The sequence below is a fragment of the Ceratina calcarata genome, unplaced genomic scaffold (genome assembly GCF_001652005.2).
Source record: "Ceratina calcarata isolate Rehan_Ccalc_2016 unplaced genomic scaffold, ASM165200v1 scaffold350.2, whole genome shotgun sequence".
Taxonomy (NCBI): domain Eukaryota; kingdom Metazoa; phylum Arthropoda; class Insecta; order Hymenoptera; family Apidae; genus Ceratina; species Ceratina calcarata.
The window spans coordinates 609,123-626,545 of NW_017157935.1; the positions used below are offsets into that span (position 1 = coordinate 609,123).

General features: G+C 37.6%; 4 protein-coding genes and 1 long non-coding RNA gene across 6 annotated transcripts; 3 read left to right on the plus strand and 2 right to left on the minus strand.

Annotated features, from left to right (window-relative positions):
- The first annotated feature begins 303 nt into the window (after positions 1-303).
- LOC108625298 (b(0,+)-type amino acid transporter 1) lies at positions 304-7,486 on the plus strand. 2 transcript variants are annotated; one of them, XM_026813785.1, is made up of 7 exons: positions 304-427; positions 502-722; positions 5,280-5,636; positions 5,748-6,496; positions 6,594-6,807; positions 6,878-7,183; positions 7,251-7,486. In XM_026813785.1, the coding sequence occupies exons 2-7, from the start codon at positions 698-700 to the stop codon at positions 7,313-7,315; spliced, it is 1,716 nt and encodes a 571-aa protein (XP_026669586.1). In that variant the 5' UTR covers positions 304-427; positions 502-697; the 3' UTR covers positions 7,316-7,486. The 2 variants fall into 2 exon arrangements, with proteins under 2 accessions (XP_026669586.1, XP_026669585.1); XM_026813784.1 differs by lacking the exons at positions 304-427; positions 502-722 and adding an exon at positions 2,876-4,957.
- Positions 2,434-2,702, minus strand: LOC113464381 (uncharacterized). Its single transcript, XR_003389225.1, has 2 exons — positions 2,625-2,702; positions 2,434-2,522 (listed from the first exon to the last, which is right to left on the minus strand). It is a non-coding gene; the product is annotated as an uncharacterized LOC113464381 (long non-coding RNA).
- A 49-nt stretch (positions 7,487-7,535) lies between the features above and the next one.
- LOC108625299 (uncharacterized protein C1orf131) lies at positions 7,536-8,334 on the minus strand. Its single transcript, XM_018025192.2, has one exon. It carries the CDS (start codon positions 8,102-8,104, stop codon positions 7,583-7,585), a length of 522 nt encoding a protein of 173 aa, XP_017880681.1. The 5' UTR covers positions 8,105-8,334; the 3' UTR covers positions 7,536-7,582.
- A 2,083-nt stretch (positions 8,335-10,417) lies between these two features.
- Positions 10,418-14,345, plus strand: LOC108625308 (protein charybde). The gene is made up of 4 exons (XM_018025212.2): positions 10,418-10,834; positions 11,841-12,024; positions 12,176-12,331; positions 12,425-14,345. The coding sequence occupies exons 1-4, from the start codon at positions 10,786-10,788 to the stop codon at positions 12,513-12,515; spliced, it is 480 nt and encodes a 159-aa protein (XP_017880701.1). The 5' UTR covers positions 10,418-10,785; the 3' UTR covers positions 12,516-14,345.
- Positions 14,346-14,564: 219 nt separating this feature from the next.
- On the plus strand, positions 14,565-17,240 carry Elp3 (elongator complex protein 3). The gene is made up of 9 exons (XM_018025101.2): positions 14,565-14,968; positions 15,064-15,305; positions 15,424-15,627; positions 15,689-15,942; positions 16,003-16,192; positions 16,269-16,486; positions 16,557-16,817; positions 16,894-17,075; positions 17,133-17,240. The coding sequence occupies exons 1-9, from the start codon at positions 14,950-14,952 to the stop codon at positions 17,216-17,218; spliced, it is 1,656 nt and encodes a 551-aa protein (XP_017880590.1). The 5' UTR covers positions 14,565-14,949; the 3' UTR covers positions 17,219-17,240.
- The last annotated feature ends 183 nt before the right edge of the window (positions 17,241-17,423 follow it).

The window sequence follows — 17,423 nt, forward strand, 5'->3', positions numbered from 1 at the left end:
AATATATGAGAATTATTTTTTAGATACATGTATCTATGTATATATAAGCTGTCCAAAAATAAAACAGTTCTTTCTACACGTGACATTTGAATTATATAAACAGGCTGTATTATGATTAATAAAATTAATGAAGATTAAAGAATTCGTAAATATCCAATAGAAGTCGAAAGGCAGGAAAACGATATCGAGCGAGTTTAAGCGCCGACGCTGGCGCTGATATCTTCGTTTCCCTGTCGCACTCGCACTCTAGATTTCCCCTTCCCAGCCTCGTTCTTGTTCGCCGTTTACCGGGTGCGTCTCCCTCCGTCGAACGCCCAGTTCATCGTCAAAGGTGGATCGGTGCAAGTCGTATCGTAATATTACAATTGCACGTACGAGATATAACGCAAATCTCTGTACGCAACGTCGATCAAAGGAAAAATTGAATGTAAGTCGGCTCGGGGGGAAGAGAGTCGTTGTCACGTTTAGGCCTGAGTATCATCGGTCGTATTTCGAGAACAGGGGCGAACGCGAGGCTCGCCCGTTCTGACAACGTAACGAGAAATTTGCCAGCGAACTTTAGCGGTAAAAGAAGCAAGAAGACGCCGGTCCGAAGACAGCTGTAGACGGCAGAGACAGTGGTTCCACCGAAAAGTCGGCGTAGTGTCATGAGAGGCGGTCTCACAGTCCGCCCTTCTTATCGGTCCCTCTTAGAGTCATGCATGTCGCGCCCTTCAAACGAGGTGAGCGACACTTTATTCTCATTTTATCCGTCTACCCGCTTGACTGCCATCCCTGACGTTACCTCACCCGCTCTGTCTATCCTCCTTTCGCGACGAGAGTAACCACTTATTCGTAATTGACGAGATTCGCGCGCTTTTTACCCTCGCCGGGTTCCTGCTCATTCATAAGCGCTACGACCGTTCTTTAGATGGCCTCCTTGACATTGCTACCTATGCAAAATGCTCTCGCTCTTTTCACTCTAGCGCAATTCGAAAAATAAGACTGAGATAACGTTACCAGGAAGTCGTATCGATCTAATGTTTCAAACCGCAAAAGGGTCAATTTGATGAATGTAATTAATCGCGTATCGATTGTTTAGTAAAATAATATCGATCAGCTTCTAAATAGTCGTACGTATCAGTTATCACGGCAACAGGATGTTTTGAAATTCTCATAGAACGGGTACAATTCGAATGAAACTTTGTTGTCGCAAACCAGCGTTAGTTATAGAACGGGAAAGCACGTGCGTGCCAAGACGTACGCCGATTCTTTCGTAGAATCAATTACGTCGTTTCCTTGTCTAAACATTAAGCCACAACACGTTTGCCTTGACTATTTCGATTGTTTACCATTGGTCAAGATTGACATACCTAAGTACATCCGACGCATCTCGAAAGAAATCGAAGGCGAAGTATAAAAATTATTAAGTGGAGACAATTCTAAAATGTAAATTAAAATGCAATTAATACGAGAGGATCGAGAAATATTTCTTATGCAACGAAAAAACGCGACAATCGGGTTCCACAAAACATTGCGTCATCCTGTGAAACTCGTTGATACGTGTTGAATGCACGAAATATCTCAGACGCTCCAAGAATACTTGCCAGTTCCGTATTTTATCTCTTTACCATTGGCAATGTCGAATTAGCTCGATGTCAAGAACGCTGATCGATATTCCATTCATACTTACAACCGCTCTGTTCTTTTGTTTACCCCTATTTTATAGAATGAAATCGAATATCCAGGTCCCCCGTGACGTTGAATCAAGCCCGTGGAAGTATTTTAAGACACTTCGGGCAAGTGACTTCGTTTCCCCCGCGTGAACAGATACAGCTCGCTTACTAAACTTGGCTACCATATGTTTAACAAAATCCATGATTCTATGGTTAAGAGAATATCAGAAAATATAATTTTATTAATATAGAAAAATTCCAAACACCTACTGGTTTCATAGCTTGTTTTTCCTATTTCATAGAAAATATCCACTGCGTTGAAAATGGTTACAAATAAATGAACGATTTCTCAACGAAGCGGCTGTAACGATTACTAGTGTGCGATGTATAACGTTTAAGCCAATTATTCTTCCTATGCAAAGCAATAGCCTAACTCTAACTCTTCTCCGTCGCTTAAATATAACATAGTTGGGCGTCGAATAGCTAATAAACCTTTCCATAAAACGAAATTACTCAAGAGTACATGAAACCGTAGCTAAATAAATCTGTATCAACCTAGTTTACAGACGGATCTTAAATCATTTTTCGACTGTGTCTTCATTTCCTATTCAAACAATTTAATTATCTCGATTAGTCGGCATTAATTTTACCGCAAACTTTTATTCCAAATAATATAGTAATTGGAATTCCACCGAGTAATCTTGAAAAGGAACACGTCGCATGCAAGATATGTATGGATATCTAATAGCTAAGGCATGAATTAAAAATTCAATCATCATCCGTTTCAACACCTACGCATAAGCCGTCTCTTTTTTATTGAAATTTCTTATTTCATTAGTGTCTTCTCCATCTTAGAATTGTAGATATCTGGCAAATAATGTACAACGATCAATAAAGTGTAACGAAAACTGTTGATCAATATCGTATAACTATAGATCAACGACAAGAAATGATAAAAATTATACTTACATATTTGCTTTAGCTTTAGAGCCCAAAAATTGACAAGCCTATTTTTATTAGCATTACTAATTTAAAAGCAAACTCGATATATCATTAAACACTTATATTAATGGTACTGAGTCTTAATTATCTATGACGAAATTTCGTCGACGATTTCTTCGTATTCGCACAATTTTCAACCGGGTAAATCGATTAAGAGATGCATACGTATAACCATGGACGAAATGGTACAAACTCGACACCGACAGTTCATCGAATAAATCATCGTAAATGAAGAGTCGTTGACTACACGGGATTTGATGTGTCAAGAGGCGACGCAAAATGTATCACATATTGTCCGGCACGATGCTCGTTCGTACAAACGCGATTAGAATTAAATAAAACTATTCTCTTTATTTCTCGCGAATAATAAGCGTTACGTAATCGGTAATAAGTGTCCATCATTTTTTTTTTATGATCTCATTTCGATTCTATAATTAATTTGACCTTCGATGTTAGACAAAGCCTTCTTTCCGAGACTACGCCAGCAGAGTTCAGTTTCTTTCGCACGAACATTCAATTAAACGCAATTGGATCATTACGACACTTTATACACAATAGCTATTAACGCGGTTTAGTAGAGGTTTTCATACATAGCAAATATCTCAGTAAAGAAACTGAAGCTAAAGGAAGATTCAAATTCAAATATAATGTAATATTCAAACAACATATCTGATTAGACTTCTACGAAAAACAAGCAGAATTAAGTGACACCATGCACGTGTTCATTTGATACCACATGATAAAATAACCATTGAGAGACACTGTCCACTCTGCACTACGAGTTATCATAATATTGTGTTACCAGTTGGTCAAATTTTTCAAGGTATGCACTACGCTGAACGAGTAATAATAATGGTCAATTAATGATAGCGTCTTTGTTACTCGAATCGTTTAAAACCATTAAGATCGTCATCTCTTCGCGCGGAGAAATGGGACAGCAAGTTCAAATCGCAATTGGTCGCAGTATTCGGTCACTAAAGGTGACAATATGATGAATATTTCTCTCTTTTAATAAACTGAAAATTTCACTTAGAATATTAATAACTTGATTCGTTATATAGTACATTACATCACAAAACTGTAGAATAAAGTTAGATGAGCACCACAAATCTTGGAAGACAGTCGACGTTTAAAATTGTACCATTATAATTTATACAACATTTATGACTTTGTTGATCTTTTTCGTTCCGCTGTATTGTCACTGCACTTATTTGCACGGTTAATAATAATATTAAATGAGACTGAAAGGTGGAGTTCTAGAAACACCAATTTTGCAACGTAGCAAAACGGTAATCAGCAGTTTCTTACGAAGGTCTTTGATACGAAGGAGCACTTAAAACACTTGCGAGCGAAAAAAGTGCGAGCCAGGCTGAAATCAATATGACGTCTACAAATTCCTGAAAATCCAAACTTAAAAATTTATTCTTCAATCGTAAATTACAATATTAGAAGTACTGAAATTGTATGGTGCAAAATATTTGAGACACGCGTAGATCTCTGAAATGCAAAAGGGTGTACGCCCACGCAGACTGCTTTGATCGACGAGACCAAGCGATAATTTTAAGGTGGGCAGTATTTAAACCTAAATGTAGTGATAAATGATTAACGTGAATGCGTCTAGAAAATCGATAGTCCTTTATCGAAAGGTCACCTTGAAGAAGAGACGCGCCTTGCGTAGTACAGCCGAGGTTCGGTCACATCGCGTCGTGACGGAATTCTTTCGAAAGAACACAGCTCGCCAATATTATCGCATGTTAAACCAATAATTGTTTTGAACATTCCTCTTTAAAAAAAAAGAAAACTCAAATTAGCCGCTGATTTATGACTGTTATGGCATTCTAACTGATATACATTATCGCCATACGTAGAATGCAAAATTCTACGATCAACAATTTAGCGTATCGTTAATAGGTTTTCCTATTCCAATTATTACCGGTATGTACAGTTATTGCTTGGAGAAAACACATTTTACGATCTATTGTACGTTAAAACGTTTAAAGAAGTGGGACTTGTTCTCAGTCACGAGTACCCACGAGAGATGTTTGGCGTTCGGCCATACAAACTATTACGGTAGAGCCCCACAACGCCTCGGTGATAATAATACATATAACAATGTACATCACGTGGGGATATAAAAACAAATTGCCGCGGTTCTCTGAAGCATATGCTAACTGCGTAAATTTTGTCATTACCTGCTAATAAGCTACAAGTGCGACGAAGTATGTATTTTTCGATGTGCAACCAGTTAACTCTAGAATATTGACCTATGATCGGAACGAACGTTCATTTGTTCTCCAACGGTACGAAAAAATGTGGCAACTTGGAATTTGTTTTTAATCCTCCTTCGGATGATTAAATATTAATTAATTAAATTATTAGTTCTCGAAGTGAGCTTGAGATAATTATAAAGGATAGAGGACTCGGTTCACATTGTCGATAAGAAAGTCTGATTAATTATGTACGAAGGTAACCACACGATCCAGTGAATTTTTTAACTCGATGAAGGGTAGTTTGTCGTCACAATGTCTAAGTGATATTTTAAACTGTTTTGACGACTCCACACAGAAATGAGAAGTAATCTGAATACGCTACATATTAATCGAAGAAAATGTATGGTTCCAGCTACCGTGGGATATGATCCACAGACGAGTAATGGGAATCAATCGCAACAGCAATTGCAAGCCGGTGGATGGAATGGAATACCTGAAACTACGTTGGTCTCGCGATCCGTCAGAAGCAACAGCAACGGATGGAATCCTCCGGTTTTATCGCCGTTTCAACAGCAACAGGAACAACAGCAACAGTTACACGAACGGAAAAAGAAAGAAGTCAAATCTGGGGATCTGGCAGATGACGAAGATGGGGGTGGAGGGGGTGGAGGGCTGGAGGGGACGGACCCAGAGGAGAACAACTCTGTTCACCTCAAGAGACGGGTGGGACTCGTCAGTGGGGTGGCTCTAATCGTCGGTACCATGATAGGTAGCGATCTCACTTAGTACTATATTTTCACTTAATATGTTCTTTATAATTATGAGGTAGTACAGCTTGAAATTGTTTGTTGTCGATGTTCGTTGCTCGCCGAAACGATAGGTTCCGGGATATTCGTTTCGCCGTCAGGCCTTTTGATTCGAACCGGTAGCATTGGAATCAGCTTCCTCGTATGGACTGCCTGCGGTTTGTTGAGCCTGTGCGGCGCGTTGGCTTACGCCGAGCTGGGTACGATGAATACGAGCAGTGGCGCCGAGTATGCCTACTTCATGGACGCGTTCGGCGCACCCCCCGCTTTCCTCTTCTCGTGGGTCTCCACTTTGGTCCTGAAACCGTCTCAAATGGCAATAATATGCCTGTCGTTTGCTCAGTACGCGGTTGAGGCCTTTGCGGCTGACTGCGATCCACCCTCAGAAGTGGTAAAAGTCGTCGCCCTCTTGGCGATCATACTCATACTGTTAGTGAATTGCTACAGTGTAAATCTAGCGACAGGTGTGCAAAATGCGTTTACCGCAGCCAAACTGATAGCGATACTCGTTGTGATTGCCGGTGGCTCGTACAAGTTGATACAGGGTAATACGCAGCATTTGAAAGGCGCTTTCGATACGATGGACGGTAAAACCGTGAACATAGGCAGATTGGCTACAGCGTTCTACACCGGGCTGTGGGCATACGATGGATGGAACAACCTGAATTACGTTACGGAAGAAATCAAAGATCCATCGAAGAATCTGCCGCGTTCGATTATGATCGGTATACCCCTCGTGACACTGTGTTATGCGTTGATAAACATTTCCTATCTGGCAGTGATGTCGCCCTCGGAGATGATCGAAAGCGAAGCCGTAGCAGTGGTAAGATTGTTATTAAGCCGTTACTTCTGTTGGATGCCAAGAGTTAGAGTAGAACATCTCCTCTCTCGTTACTCGAACGCTTCGCAATATTTTGCAGACTTTCGGAAATCGGATTCTCGGCGTTATGGCATGGCTTATGCCACTGTCGGTTGCAATCAGCACGTTCGGTTCCGCAAATGGTACTCTCTTTGCAGCAGGTAGACTATGTTTTGCCGCGTCCCGAGAGGGCCACTTGCTCGACTGTCTAAGTTATGTGCACGTACGACGGTTTACTCCCGCGCCAGGACTTATCTTTCATTCCCTCGTCGCAGGTACTGTCCGCAGTTCAATTTTAATTGCGTCTCGGCTATCTATATTCTAACTAAATGTGTGATGAAATAGGGGCGATGGTGCTGTCAGGAAGCATAGATTCCTTAATCGATTTCTTTTCATTCACCGCTTGGATCTTTTACGGCGGAGCGATGTTAGCTCTGTTAGTGATGCGAAGAACCAGACCAAATCATCCTCGGCCGTACAAATGTCCGTTGATAATACCTGTCCTCGTACTCGGAATTTCAGCGTACCTGATTGTAGCTCCAATCATCGATAATCCTCAAATCGAGTACGTGTACGCGGCCGGGTTCATATTTGCGGGCATGTTTGTCTACCTCCCGTTCGTTAAATACGGATATGTGCCGAAGTTTATGGGTAAGTGATATAATTCAGATGCAAAGAAAAAACATGTTGAGAATCGTTTTTTTATTTGCGTTTACAGAAGGAGTGAACGCCTTCCTTCAAATGTTACTAGAGGTTGCACCGACGGCTGCAGCCTTTGATTGACCTCGACCGGACGCAGAAGCAGTAATTCTCTGAATGCCAAATCATTCCACAGTGGCATGGTAAAACATATGAATATCTATTTTAAATATGAATAGACGAAGATATGTATCCTGTTATGAAAGCTCAAGGCTGGCCCAAATGAATTCACAAATATATAAAAATATTATTTTATTACTTGTTATTCTTCATATACATATACAATAAGTAAAGCACATAATCTCTGGAAATGAGTGTAACAAACTATTTTAAATCTTTACCATTATAATTCTATTTTTTCATTTTGCCCACTACCTTCTTATTTACTTTCCCATAAACTCCTAATAAGCCATCCGAACCTTTTTTTGGAATCCGTTTCTTTTTATGTTTCGTTAAACTCTTTTCAAGTCCTGACACAAGTGTCACGTCCTTTTGTTGTGTTTCTTTTTGTTGTTTCCGTTGTTCTTTCAGTAGTTTATAATTAATACCTTTCCTCTTCGGAGGTTTCGCTCCTAAACTCACTGCTAAAGCAACTTCTGCTTCCTCCGCTGCAGGTCCTTTAAAACCAGACATACCGAATTTCATAACCTCGTATCTGACACGTTTCATTTCCAGTTCCTGTTTTCTCCTCGCACTGTTGCCGTCATCATCGATTTCTGAATTAAATTTAGAACTCGTTTCATTATCATCTTTGCTGTCAACGATTTCTAATTTCCTCTTCTTCTTCTTTGGTTTCTCATAATTAATCGATACGAACTCCTTTGCAGCGTCCTTCTTCGCTTTTGATACTCGTGTTGGCACAAAATCTTCCATCGTAATCTAACTTTGTAAGTGCTCACATTAAAGGTCAAAACCTAAATAATATTTTACGATCGATCCGGTCTCTAAATTCATTTCTGGAATTATTTACATTTAGTTTATCGGACCTTACAGCGCTTACAGCTATCTAATCAGTAATCTACATATATAGATCACTGTATGTAATGCTCTAGTGCTGATTACTTCTAGTACGTCGTCGGTAGATGGCAGTATCAGTCCCACACAGAAAAATAATGGGACTATGGAACAAAGACAATGTGTTTTGATGATTAATTTGTGAATTTTTCAAGTAAATGCTTAAAGTTTCATAATTCCATTTAATTTTGAAATAACAATTAAATATATGTACATATAATTTACGTATGGTACGTACTATTAAAGATCTATATAAATGTTAAACATGATAAATATCCAAATATTAAATTATTTCATGTTTCGTTCATTTCAAACCTTATTCATGCAATCTATACCGTGAAGAATATAGTACGCGTTATACATTCATGTGGATGCATACATGCACATCTAATCCAGTTTTTCAATGATGATGCTCTAAAGTACTTATATGCATGCGTTATGTAACAGAATTAAAAATAAAACGAACTTAGGCATAATGATTGAGTAATCTGAATAAGATGAAGCGGGACAATAATTAAAGTAGCAGAATATGCATCCATAAATATAGTTTTAGACTAATTTGAATATAACTATACATGTGAAACGATGAAATGATATATTTTACATGCAATTACAGTTTCGGTTAGTTGAGATTTATTGTTCGTTCATTTTGATTAATTTCAATTTTTTAGTCTGAATTGTTCACAAACGCGAATAGGAAAATTGTGCAATACTCGGAACAATGTTTTTCCGATTCGAATCTGATGCAATCGAAGCAATTTTCACTGTAGTGTTACATCATGATAAGGTAGAATCGAATAGTTCATAGATTCTGCTCTAAAGTGAAGTACCTTGAAATATAAATAACGTGAATGAGCTAGACTGTATGGCAGCAGGAATAATCACGAGCGGTGGCAGTAAACATTTAACAGTTGTATCTCTTTAACAATAAAAGATATCTTCCCCTCGAATCTATCCAACTATTTTTATATTTTAACGAACAAGCTCATCAATTATCGTATAAAATTGTTTACGTCAAAAATGACAAGTGTTTTCAGATGATACGTACAGCGAACATAAACGAGACAAAATAATATATACACGCACACGTGTCCGTGGATGCGTACGTGCATGCATGCTTATGATAGAAAAGCAATCGGCAATGTTGTCAGTTCTATTTTTACGGAGACCAGATAAAGACCGAGAAACAAGAAGAGCAACACGTGTAATTGAAATATGAATAGCTTTACTGCATCTTCCTCTCCCGCTAACAGATGATCTCGCGTACTCCGATGCAGGCGGGTCAAAAAACACGCTTATTATATATTGTATTTTGACACTAATTTAAGATTAGTTTCGTTATATCAGAAGGCACTTATCGTCAATGTAGAATCAATTGTTACATATGTAGATAAAGACATTGTTGGCTGATGCAGACCTACGATTGATAGACTATCTAATTTTGTTTGAGATTAAACAAGTAATTGAAGACAGCTAAATATGTGTGTCGATATGATAGATATTATCAATGATCGATTTGTCTTTGAAATCACCAGACGTAAAGGATAGAGTGAGGTGTTCAATGTATATATTTCTCGTTTGGCGATAATGACAGAGGAAATGAAAAGGTAAGTATACATAAACATAAACGTGTTTCATCGAAAAATGGTGAGGGAAGCTTAGATCCACGAGAAGTTTCCATTGAAATTAAATTGAAATTCAAATAAATAAAGAGTCGAGTACAAAACGAAAGGCTATGAAGGTAGGATGATAAACAATCGATTATACATGTATAGATGTTATATACATACGCGTTGTCAGCAAGAAGCTATGATAATGATCGAAAGAAGCAGAAAAGTGGTTCGAATGATTTCGGTACAGCAATAACGGTAGGGAAAGACGAATCGAAACGACTAAAAACGTATAAAAGGAACATGTTCGTACACGATCGAGAATACCGGTAGGCGATGCGATTAAGTCGAGATGGGTTGTTTCAGTCTTTTAGTTGATCGGCAAAGGTAGAGATGCCCAAAGGAAAGCGGTGGTACGTGCCGAAGATGACCGAACTACGGGGTACGGAAACTCCCGAAGTGGGTGCAGTGCGAAACATCACGTAGCCGGTGTTGCTAGGCGGTTTGTTAAAGAACGGTGGGAGGGAAAAAACGAGGGAGTAGGGGTTGCCGGTATATAAGTCGCGTCATCGCTGGTTGGCAAATCAGTTGGCGTTAGATCGAAGAGCTAGTAATGTGTATAATATTTCAAACGGCATAGCGTCTCAGCTTCCAGTGAAAGTTAAGAAGAAAGGATTTGACCAAGGCCTGTTGTTGCGCTCGTATCTAATCGTACTTCGACAATAGTGATTTCTCCGATTTTATGAAAATTGTTCGGTTAACGTGGTCGAAAGATCAGAAACCAAGACTCGGAACAAATTCGTGAACATCAAAGAAATAATTGCCGTGTCCTATCCGAAGAAGGTCGGTGTGACATTAGCCGTGGCCTGCGGCTACTTGTTTTCTGACTTGTGTACGTGATCTGCTCCTGTGTGCAACATCTCTCGGAACATGGAGGTTTTGCCGTGTCCGGTGAATGTCAACTTCAACAACACCAGAGGTACGTTTCCTTCTAATATCTTCATCATTTTCTTACATACACGACCGTTTTTTCGTTCTTCCATTTTTCCCTTTTCCATTGTTCTTTTCGCGTACTGTTTCTCGCATACACGTTCAAAATGACGATCGATCGTTCGCCTGTAGGTATCTTGTATCAGCTACGAGGCTGCCTCAGCTGATTTTACAGATCAGCTGATTTTTCATAGAATAAACGAACATCGTACACGTTTTAAAAGTCCCAACTTATTATTTACTTAGTTTTCATACATTTTTACGTTATGCAATTATATTCCTCGAACATTTAATTTTCATTGTCAAATCGTATTTAATGGTAATTTAATGTACGTAATTATTTATTCGTCGATTGCTTATGCTTATCTGCCTCGTCTATTTTCTTGAAGGGCTGAGAGAGGGAAATGTGGGGGAGAGGGAAAGAGATAGACAAAGAGATTAGCCATAAAATGATGCATGCACAGTGTAGGGGGTGATACAGTTTGTGAAGCTAAGAAAACTTTGGTTTCCTAAATATATTACATTACTGGGTTGCCGGTATAGCCGGCCGGTGTACATATGTCATATTACATGATATACATATACGGTTTGGCTACACGCACACATTTGATGCCCAGTCAATGCTGTGAATACATGCATGAACAAAAAAGATGATGAAACACAACTACATACATTTGTCTTAGATCTTATGAGGCTATTACCGGAATTACATCAGCTTCATCTTCTTTAAGTTGAGAACTCAGTTTTGACTCTCACTGTGCGTTCGCGCGTGCGTGCGCATATCAGTAAATGTATAGGTAGAGACATCCTCGTAGTGTTCGTGGTCACGTAGGCAGTTGCGTAGCGTCAGGATGGGTACTATTGGTAGTGGTGACATGACGGTGAGAAATTATTGGTCGTGTTGAAAGCGCGAGTTTAAAACCGGGAGTACACTTGAACGATGAATAAAGATGAAAAATAATTGTAACGAATCGATCTTTTGCTTTCTGTTACAGCCGAAATCGTGGCCGACGAGTTTGATGGCGCTTGTCAGGCTCTGGCAAAACGACTAGAAGTAGAGTTGAGGAGGGCGAAGCACGCTCAATTAGCTTGCGGGGAAGTTTTACTACCTGCCGATCTCTTGCCTAGGATAGCTAAAAATGTTCTCAGCATGGCTGAGAATGAACCTTGCGGTCTTAGGTGAGTTATATTTCATTTACGAGTTTTTTTCGAACGAATCTTTGTTTCACAAGTTAAAAAATCTTTTGTGATTAATGATTTTTACATTTAGGAAATTATGTTCGAACTTTATCTTTACAAACGTTATATGAATTCCCTATATCTGTTGTAGAGGCTGTACCTTATTCATTAGTTTCGAAACGGACAGCGTGTGCCGGAGACTCTCAAAAATACAGTGTGATCCGAATGCGGTATCTACCTTCGAGCTTTACTTAACTTTAAAACAGGATCACACGTCTTGGCACATTCTGTTACCTCAGTTCCTAAAGTAAGTTGAATTACGACGATTTATAACATTTTTTATAAATGTGTATAACATGTATCTTGTTACTAATTTATTTTTCTTTTTTTCTGTTTTCAGAAATCTTACGCGAGGCGGTACCATTATGATCAGTAGGGACTTCACTCTGGATAAGAAGAAGCTATACAGGTCGTATCAGCAAACACAGTGAACAATTTCCCTGATATCAACTCGTTGGTCAATTTTCGCCGTAAACTCGGTTAATCAACATTTGTTAATTCCGAGTAGGCGCTGGCGTGATCATTTTTTTTTTACTTTCCACGCGAACTGGATTTCTCTGATGCGCGTATATTTCGTAATAAATTTAGTTCAATGGTAACCAACGTTATGATACAAATAACGAAAGAAATAGGGTAATAAAGAGAAGAGAAAATCGTTAAGACGGAGGAGCGTAATCTATACGTTTTGACAATTGTGATAATATAGCGGAAAAAGAGTTTTAATATCGTTAATAAGGTTGAACAGTTGTTTTATGTGATTTTTCTAGATTTCGTACATCGCCTAACTGATTTATAATGCTTGAGAAAGGATATGGATTGAGTGGAAGATGTGAACATATCGAATTGAACAATGTTGCAATTTAGAATGATTTCTAAGAAGTAGATAGAGTTTGGTTGACAATCACACCGCAAGTATCATCGTAGAACGCGCGAGTATGTTTCGTGAGTTAGTTGTGAACAAAGTTGATGTAACGGTACAAATATCTAGGATTTTCGTCTAAGAAAAATCATTCTTGTGAGAGATAAGCAACTACATCTTCGTGTAACGAAGAAGTGACTCGTTCTATAAGACTTTATATTAATAGTTTCTCTACGATAACACGTAAAATTCAAAATCAGTTTTTGTTAATTAGCAACAACAATGATAGTGATAAAATCGTGGTAGTAGTATGTAGTTGATCAGTACTAATAGTTGTAGCAATAGAGTAATAGGAACAGTTATACTGTTATTAATTTGTAATTTCTGAAATACCAATGGATATCTAAAAGATTTTCGTTTGATATAAAGAGTTATATATACAATTTCTTCCAGTATGAGTTCTTACTTTTATAGAGTTGGTGTTCTTTTCTTTACTTAACGACTGTATTATCATACAAATCGAAACATGTAAACCGTACGTTTGAATCTCTTGTTCGACTTCTGAATACGACTTGTTCAATAAGAATAAATCGCAATAATATTAGGTATCGATTGGTGACAATGTTGTGATATTAATGTGAAAAAAAGAACGCGATTGACAAAAAATAGGATTCTATGCGACATTTGAAAAGTTTGTCGTATGTGCAACCTCTCTGATATATGTATATAATATATGATATAGCTATATAATGTCGAGGAACAATTTATAGAACTAAGATTAATTTACTATCGACTTATTATCACCTTATGAAATTGTGATATACTTTAAACAAAACATGTTTCATTTTCGATGCTTAAAAGGCTGCACTCGAAGAATACGAAACAATGTAATAGGAGCAAGCGTGCGCATTTATAAGACTGATCAGCAGTAGAATTTTTCAAATAATATTTACTTATACGTGTGCAAAGTGTGCGTTCAAAAGAAGAAAAACACCAAAAAATAAATTCTGAGACACGCGATGTATCGGGTATCTTACAATTTGAATTTCAAGTGATCGTGATTAGACAAGTTTCACTGACTTGATAACATTAGTCGGAAATAAGATGATCTCTTTACGATATCGCTATGAAAACAAACGAAAAAGAAATATGAACGCTCGCTGTTCGTGATGCTATTGATTACGTAGGAGTAATCAAAACGTGAAGAGTTATGTATACATATTTTGTACTTCGTTAAAAAGAATTGATTATATATGTAACAAAGAGACGTTATAGAAGAATAACGTGCTACAAGTCCTACATGTTATACACACACATGTATAGTTGACAGATTCAATAATACAACAGATAATATTATTACAACTGCTGTTTATATATACATTAATATTGTTTGATTTTTTAAGCTTATCGTCGTAATTCATTTTCCATATTCCTTTATCCCTGGACATTGGAATTATATACTCGAAAACATATATGATAAATGATAATCTGTAGTTTGTAAAACTTAATAATGTATTTTCAGTGACGAAATCTCAAAAGGAAAACGACGAATGAATAAAATTCTAGTTTGCCAAAATTCTATATTCGATTCAGCTGGCGAAACCGACTCTGATACTATATATACCTAATTCAATCAGCCAGCCTCCCAGCATCCCTCTATCGGGCTTTCCGCTTCTCGCCTATATTCTGCAGATTATTGCTTTCTAAATTTGTATACAGATGTGAAAAAAAGAATATTATTGAAGTGAGCGAAGTTTCATCTCCGTGTGAAGAGTACCTTGCAGTCAGCTGTGACTGGACTGTGACGTCTGTGACCAACTGTGGCTGTAGCTGTGCACAAGTATTTAATTGGCATCATGGCTGATGGTCAACGTTAGCCAACGCAAGCACATGTAGTACTTGTAGTATACGTAGGTTAAATTGCTTCTTAATATTGACAAGTGTTTATACATTACAAAAGAAGATATTGCTAGAAACATCGATAACTTTTATATAAAAATATTAAGATGACTAAAAAAAAAAGAGGTATTTATTATTATTACAAAGTGCGATAATTCTGTATTTTTGTTCAACTGATGTACAGTAAATTATTTTGTTATTTTATTTGTATCTATCTCCAGAATTCGAGCAGAGTAAAGAAGAACGTATGGTCATGACAATAGGAGAAATTATACAAGATCTGCTGAAAGCACATAATGAAAACAGAGATGTTGATTTGAATAAGCTGAAAACACGAATCTCTTCTAAATATGGGTTAGAAACTTCACCAAGATTGGTTGATATTATAGCAGCTGTGCCTGTCGAGGCTAGAAATATATTGATACCAAAATTAAAAGCGAAACCCATTAGGACAGCCAGTGGTGTTAGTATTTTAATTATATTTTAATTCCTTTGAAAATTTAATAGATATAATTATTATAAACTCTGAAGCATGAGTAGATAAAAATGTACATTGAATGGGTAATTTAATTTATTTACAGATAGCTGTTGTTGCAGTAATGTGCAAACCTCACAGGTGTCCTCATATCAATATGACAGGAAATATCTGTGTATATTGTCCTGGTGGACCTGACTCTGATTTCGAGTATTCGACACAATCTTACACCGGTTACGAGCCCACATCTATGAGGGCCATTCGAGCTAGATATAATCCATTCTTACAAACAAGACATCGTGTGGAACAGGTAGACTCAGAAGTTTCAGCATAGAATGTTATTAAACAATGATTACAAAATATGATTGCAGTTGAAACAATTAGGACATAATGTGGACAAAATTGAATTTATTGTTATGGGAGGCACATTCATGTCTCTGCCGGAAGATTACAGAGACTATTTCATTCGAAACTTACACGACGCTCTGTCTGGCCATGTGAGTAGTAACGTCGACGAGGCAGTAAAATACTCCGAACGAAGTCGCACGAAATGTATCGGAATTACTATTGAGACACGACCCGACTATTGCCTTAAGAAACATTTGTCTGACATGCTGCGTTACGGGTACGTGTATTTAGAAATCGATGACAATAAGATCTTCATGATTGAGTACATTTAATTTAGGTGTACTCGATTAGAAATTGGAGTGCAGTCTGTTTACGAAGATGTAGCGCGAGATACTAACAGGGGACACACTGTCCGCGCAGTTTGCGAGAGTTTTCAATTGTCGAAAGATACTGGCTTTAAAGTGATAGCGCACATGATGCCGGATTTACCAAACGTGGATATCGAAAGAGATGTTAATCAGTTCATTGTAATTGTATTTTTAATTAATTATGGATTCTTTTTCTTTTGTATTTAATTTAATTAGGAGGATATATATCTTTCAGGAATTCTTTGAAAATCCTGCTTTTAGGGCAGACGGTTTGAAAATTTATCCAACTCTAGTTATACGCGGTACAGGCCTCTATGAGTTATGGAAAACAGGAAGGTATACGAGTTATCAACCGAGCGTTTTGGTGGACCTTATAGCTCGTATCTTGGCTCTTATACCACCTTGGACTCGTGTATATCGTGTACAAAGAGATATACCTATGCCTTTAGTTAGGTAATACTAATTTATGTATACGTATTATAATTTATTGTTACGTTTGTTTAGTTTTACTTTAAATGTATAGTTCGGGAGTGGAACGCGGAAATCTTCGTGAACTGGCATTGGCAAGAATGAAGGATTTGAGAATCGATTGCCGCGATGTTCGAACGCGAGAAGTAGGCATCCAAGAAATTCATCATAAAGTAAAGCCGTATGAAGTAGAACTTGTACGTCGCGATTACGTTGCCAATGGTGGATGGGAAACATTCTTAGCCTATGAAGATCCTATGCAAGATATCTTAGTCGGTTTATTAAGGCTGAGGAAATGCTCTAGTGAAACGTTTAGGTGGAGTAAATTTGTCAAAAATATCGGGCAGCTATTAAAAGAGAACACAATTATATTAATTAAATACGTTCCTTAGGTCAGAACTTAAAGACAAATGCTCCATAGTAAGAGAACTTCATGTTTACGGGAGTGTCGTTCCTGTAAATGCTCGTGATCCCACAAAGTTTCAACACCAAGGTTTTGGAATGTTACTAATGGAGGAAGCAGAAAGGATAGCGAGAGAAGAGCATGGTTCTCATAAGATTTCTGTCATATCAGGTATACATTTTAAGTTTTTATTATAAATATAAATATTATATGTATGATTTTGTTTAGGAGTTGGAACGAGGAATTACTACAGAAAGATGGGATATGAACTCGACGGTCCTTACATGTCAAAAATGCTTGTAACTTGTAAATAAATAAAGAAGACAAATATACCTAGTTTTTCAATTTTGAATACAAAGATAAAAATACATGATCCTGATCAAGAACGCCACACAAGTGAATCGATAATAAAGTTTTTGATATTATCGGCTAATTTCACAATTTTCTATTCGACTCATTCGAGCCTGATTTCACACATTATATCTGTTGGTGTATGAAAGCGTAATATCCATATTGATT

Excerpts from the sequence above, each read along its gene's own strand:
- LOC108625298 (XM_026813784.1), top strand. The coding sequence starts at position 4,924 with ATGATCGGAACGAACGTTCATTTGTTCTCCAACG. Across the intron at positions 6,497-6,593 it reads AAAGCGAAGCCGTAGCAGTG|ACTTTCGGAAATCGGATTCT; the intron begins GTAAGATTGTTA and ends AATATTTTGCAG. Across the intron at positions 7,184-7,250 it reads ATATGTGCCGAAGTTTATGG|AAGGAGTGAACGCCTTCCTT; the intron begins GTAAGTGATATA and ends TTGCGTTTACAG.
- LOC108625299 (XM_018025192.2), bottom strand. The coding sequence starts at position 8,104 with ATGGAAGATTTTGTGCCAACACGAGTATCAAAAGCGAAGAAGGACGCT.
- LOC108625308 (XM_018025212.2), top strand. The coding sequence starts at position 10,786 with ATGGAGGTTTTGCCGTGTCCGGTGAATGTCAACTTCAACAACACCAGA. Across the intron at positions 12,025-12,175 it reads AATGAACCTTGCGGTCTTAG|AGGCTGTACCTTATTCATTA; the intron begins GTGAGTTATATT and ends TATCTGTTGTAG. Across the intron at positions 12,332-12,424 it reads CTGTTACCTCAGTTCCTAAA|AAATCTTACGCGAGGCGGTA; the intron begins GTAAGTTGAATT and ends TTCTGTTTTCAG.
- Elp3 (XM_018025101.2), top strand. Across the intron at positions 15,628-15,688 it reads CAAGACATCGTGTGGAACAG|TTGAAACAATTAGGACATAA; the intron begins GTAGACTCAGAA and ends ATATGATTGCAG. Across the intron at positions 17,076-17,132 it reads TAAGATTTCTGTCATATCAG|GAGTTGGAACGAGGAATTAC; the intron begins GTATACATTTTA and ends GATTTTGTTTAG.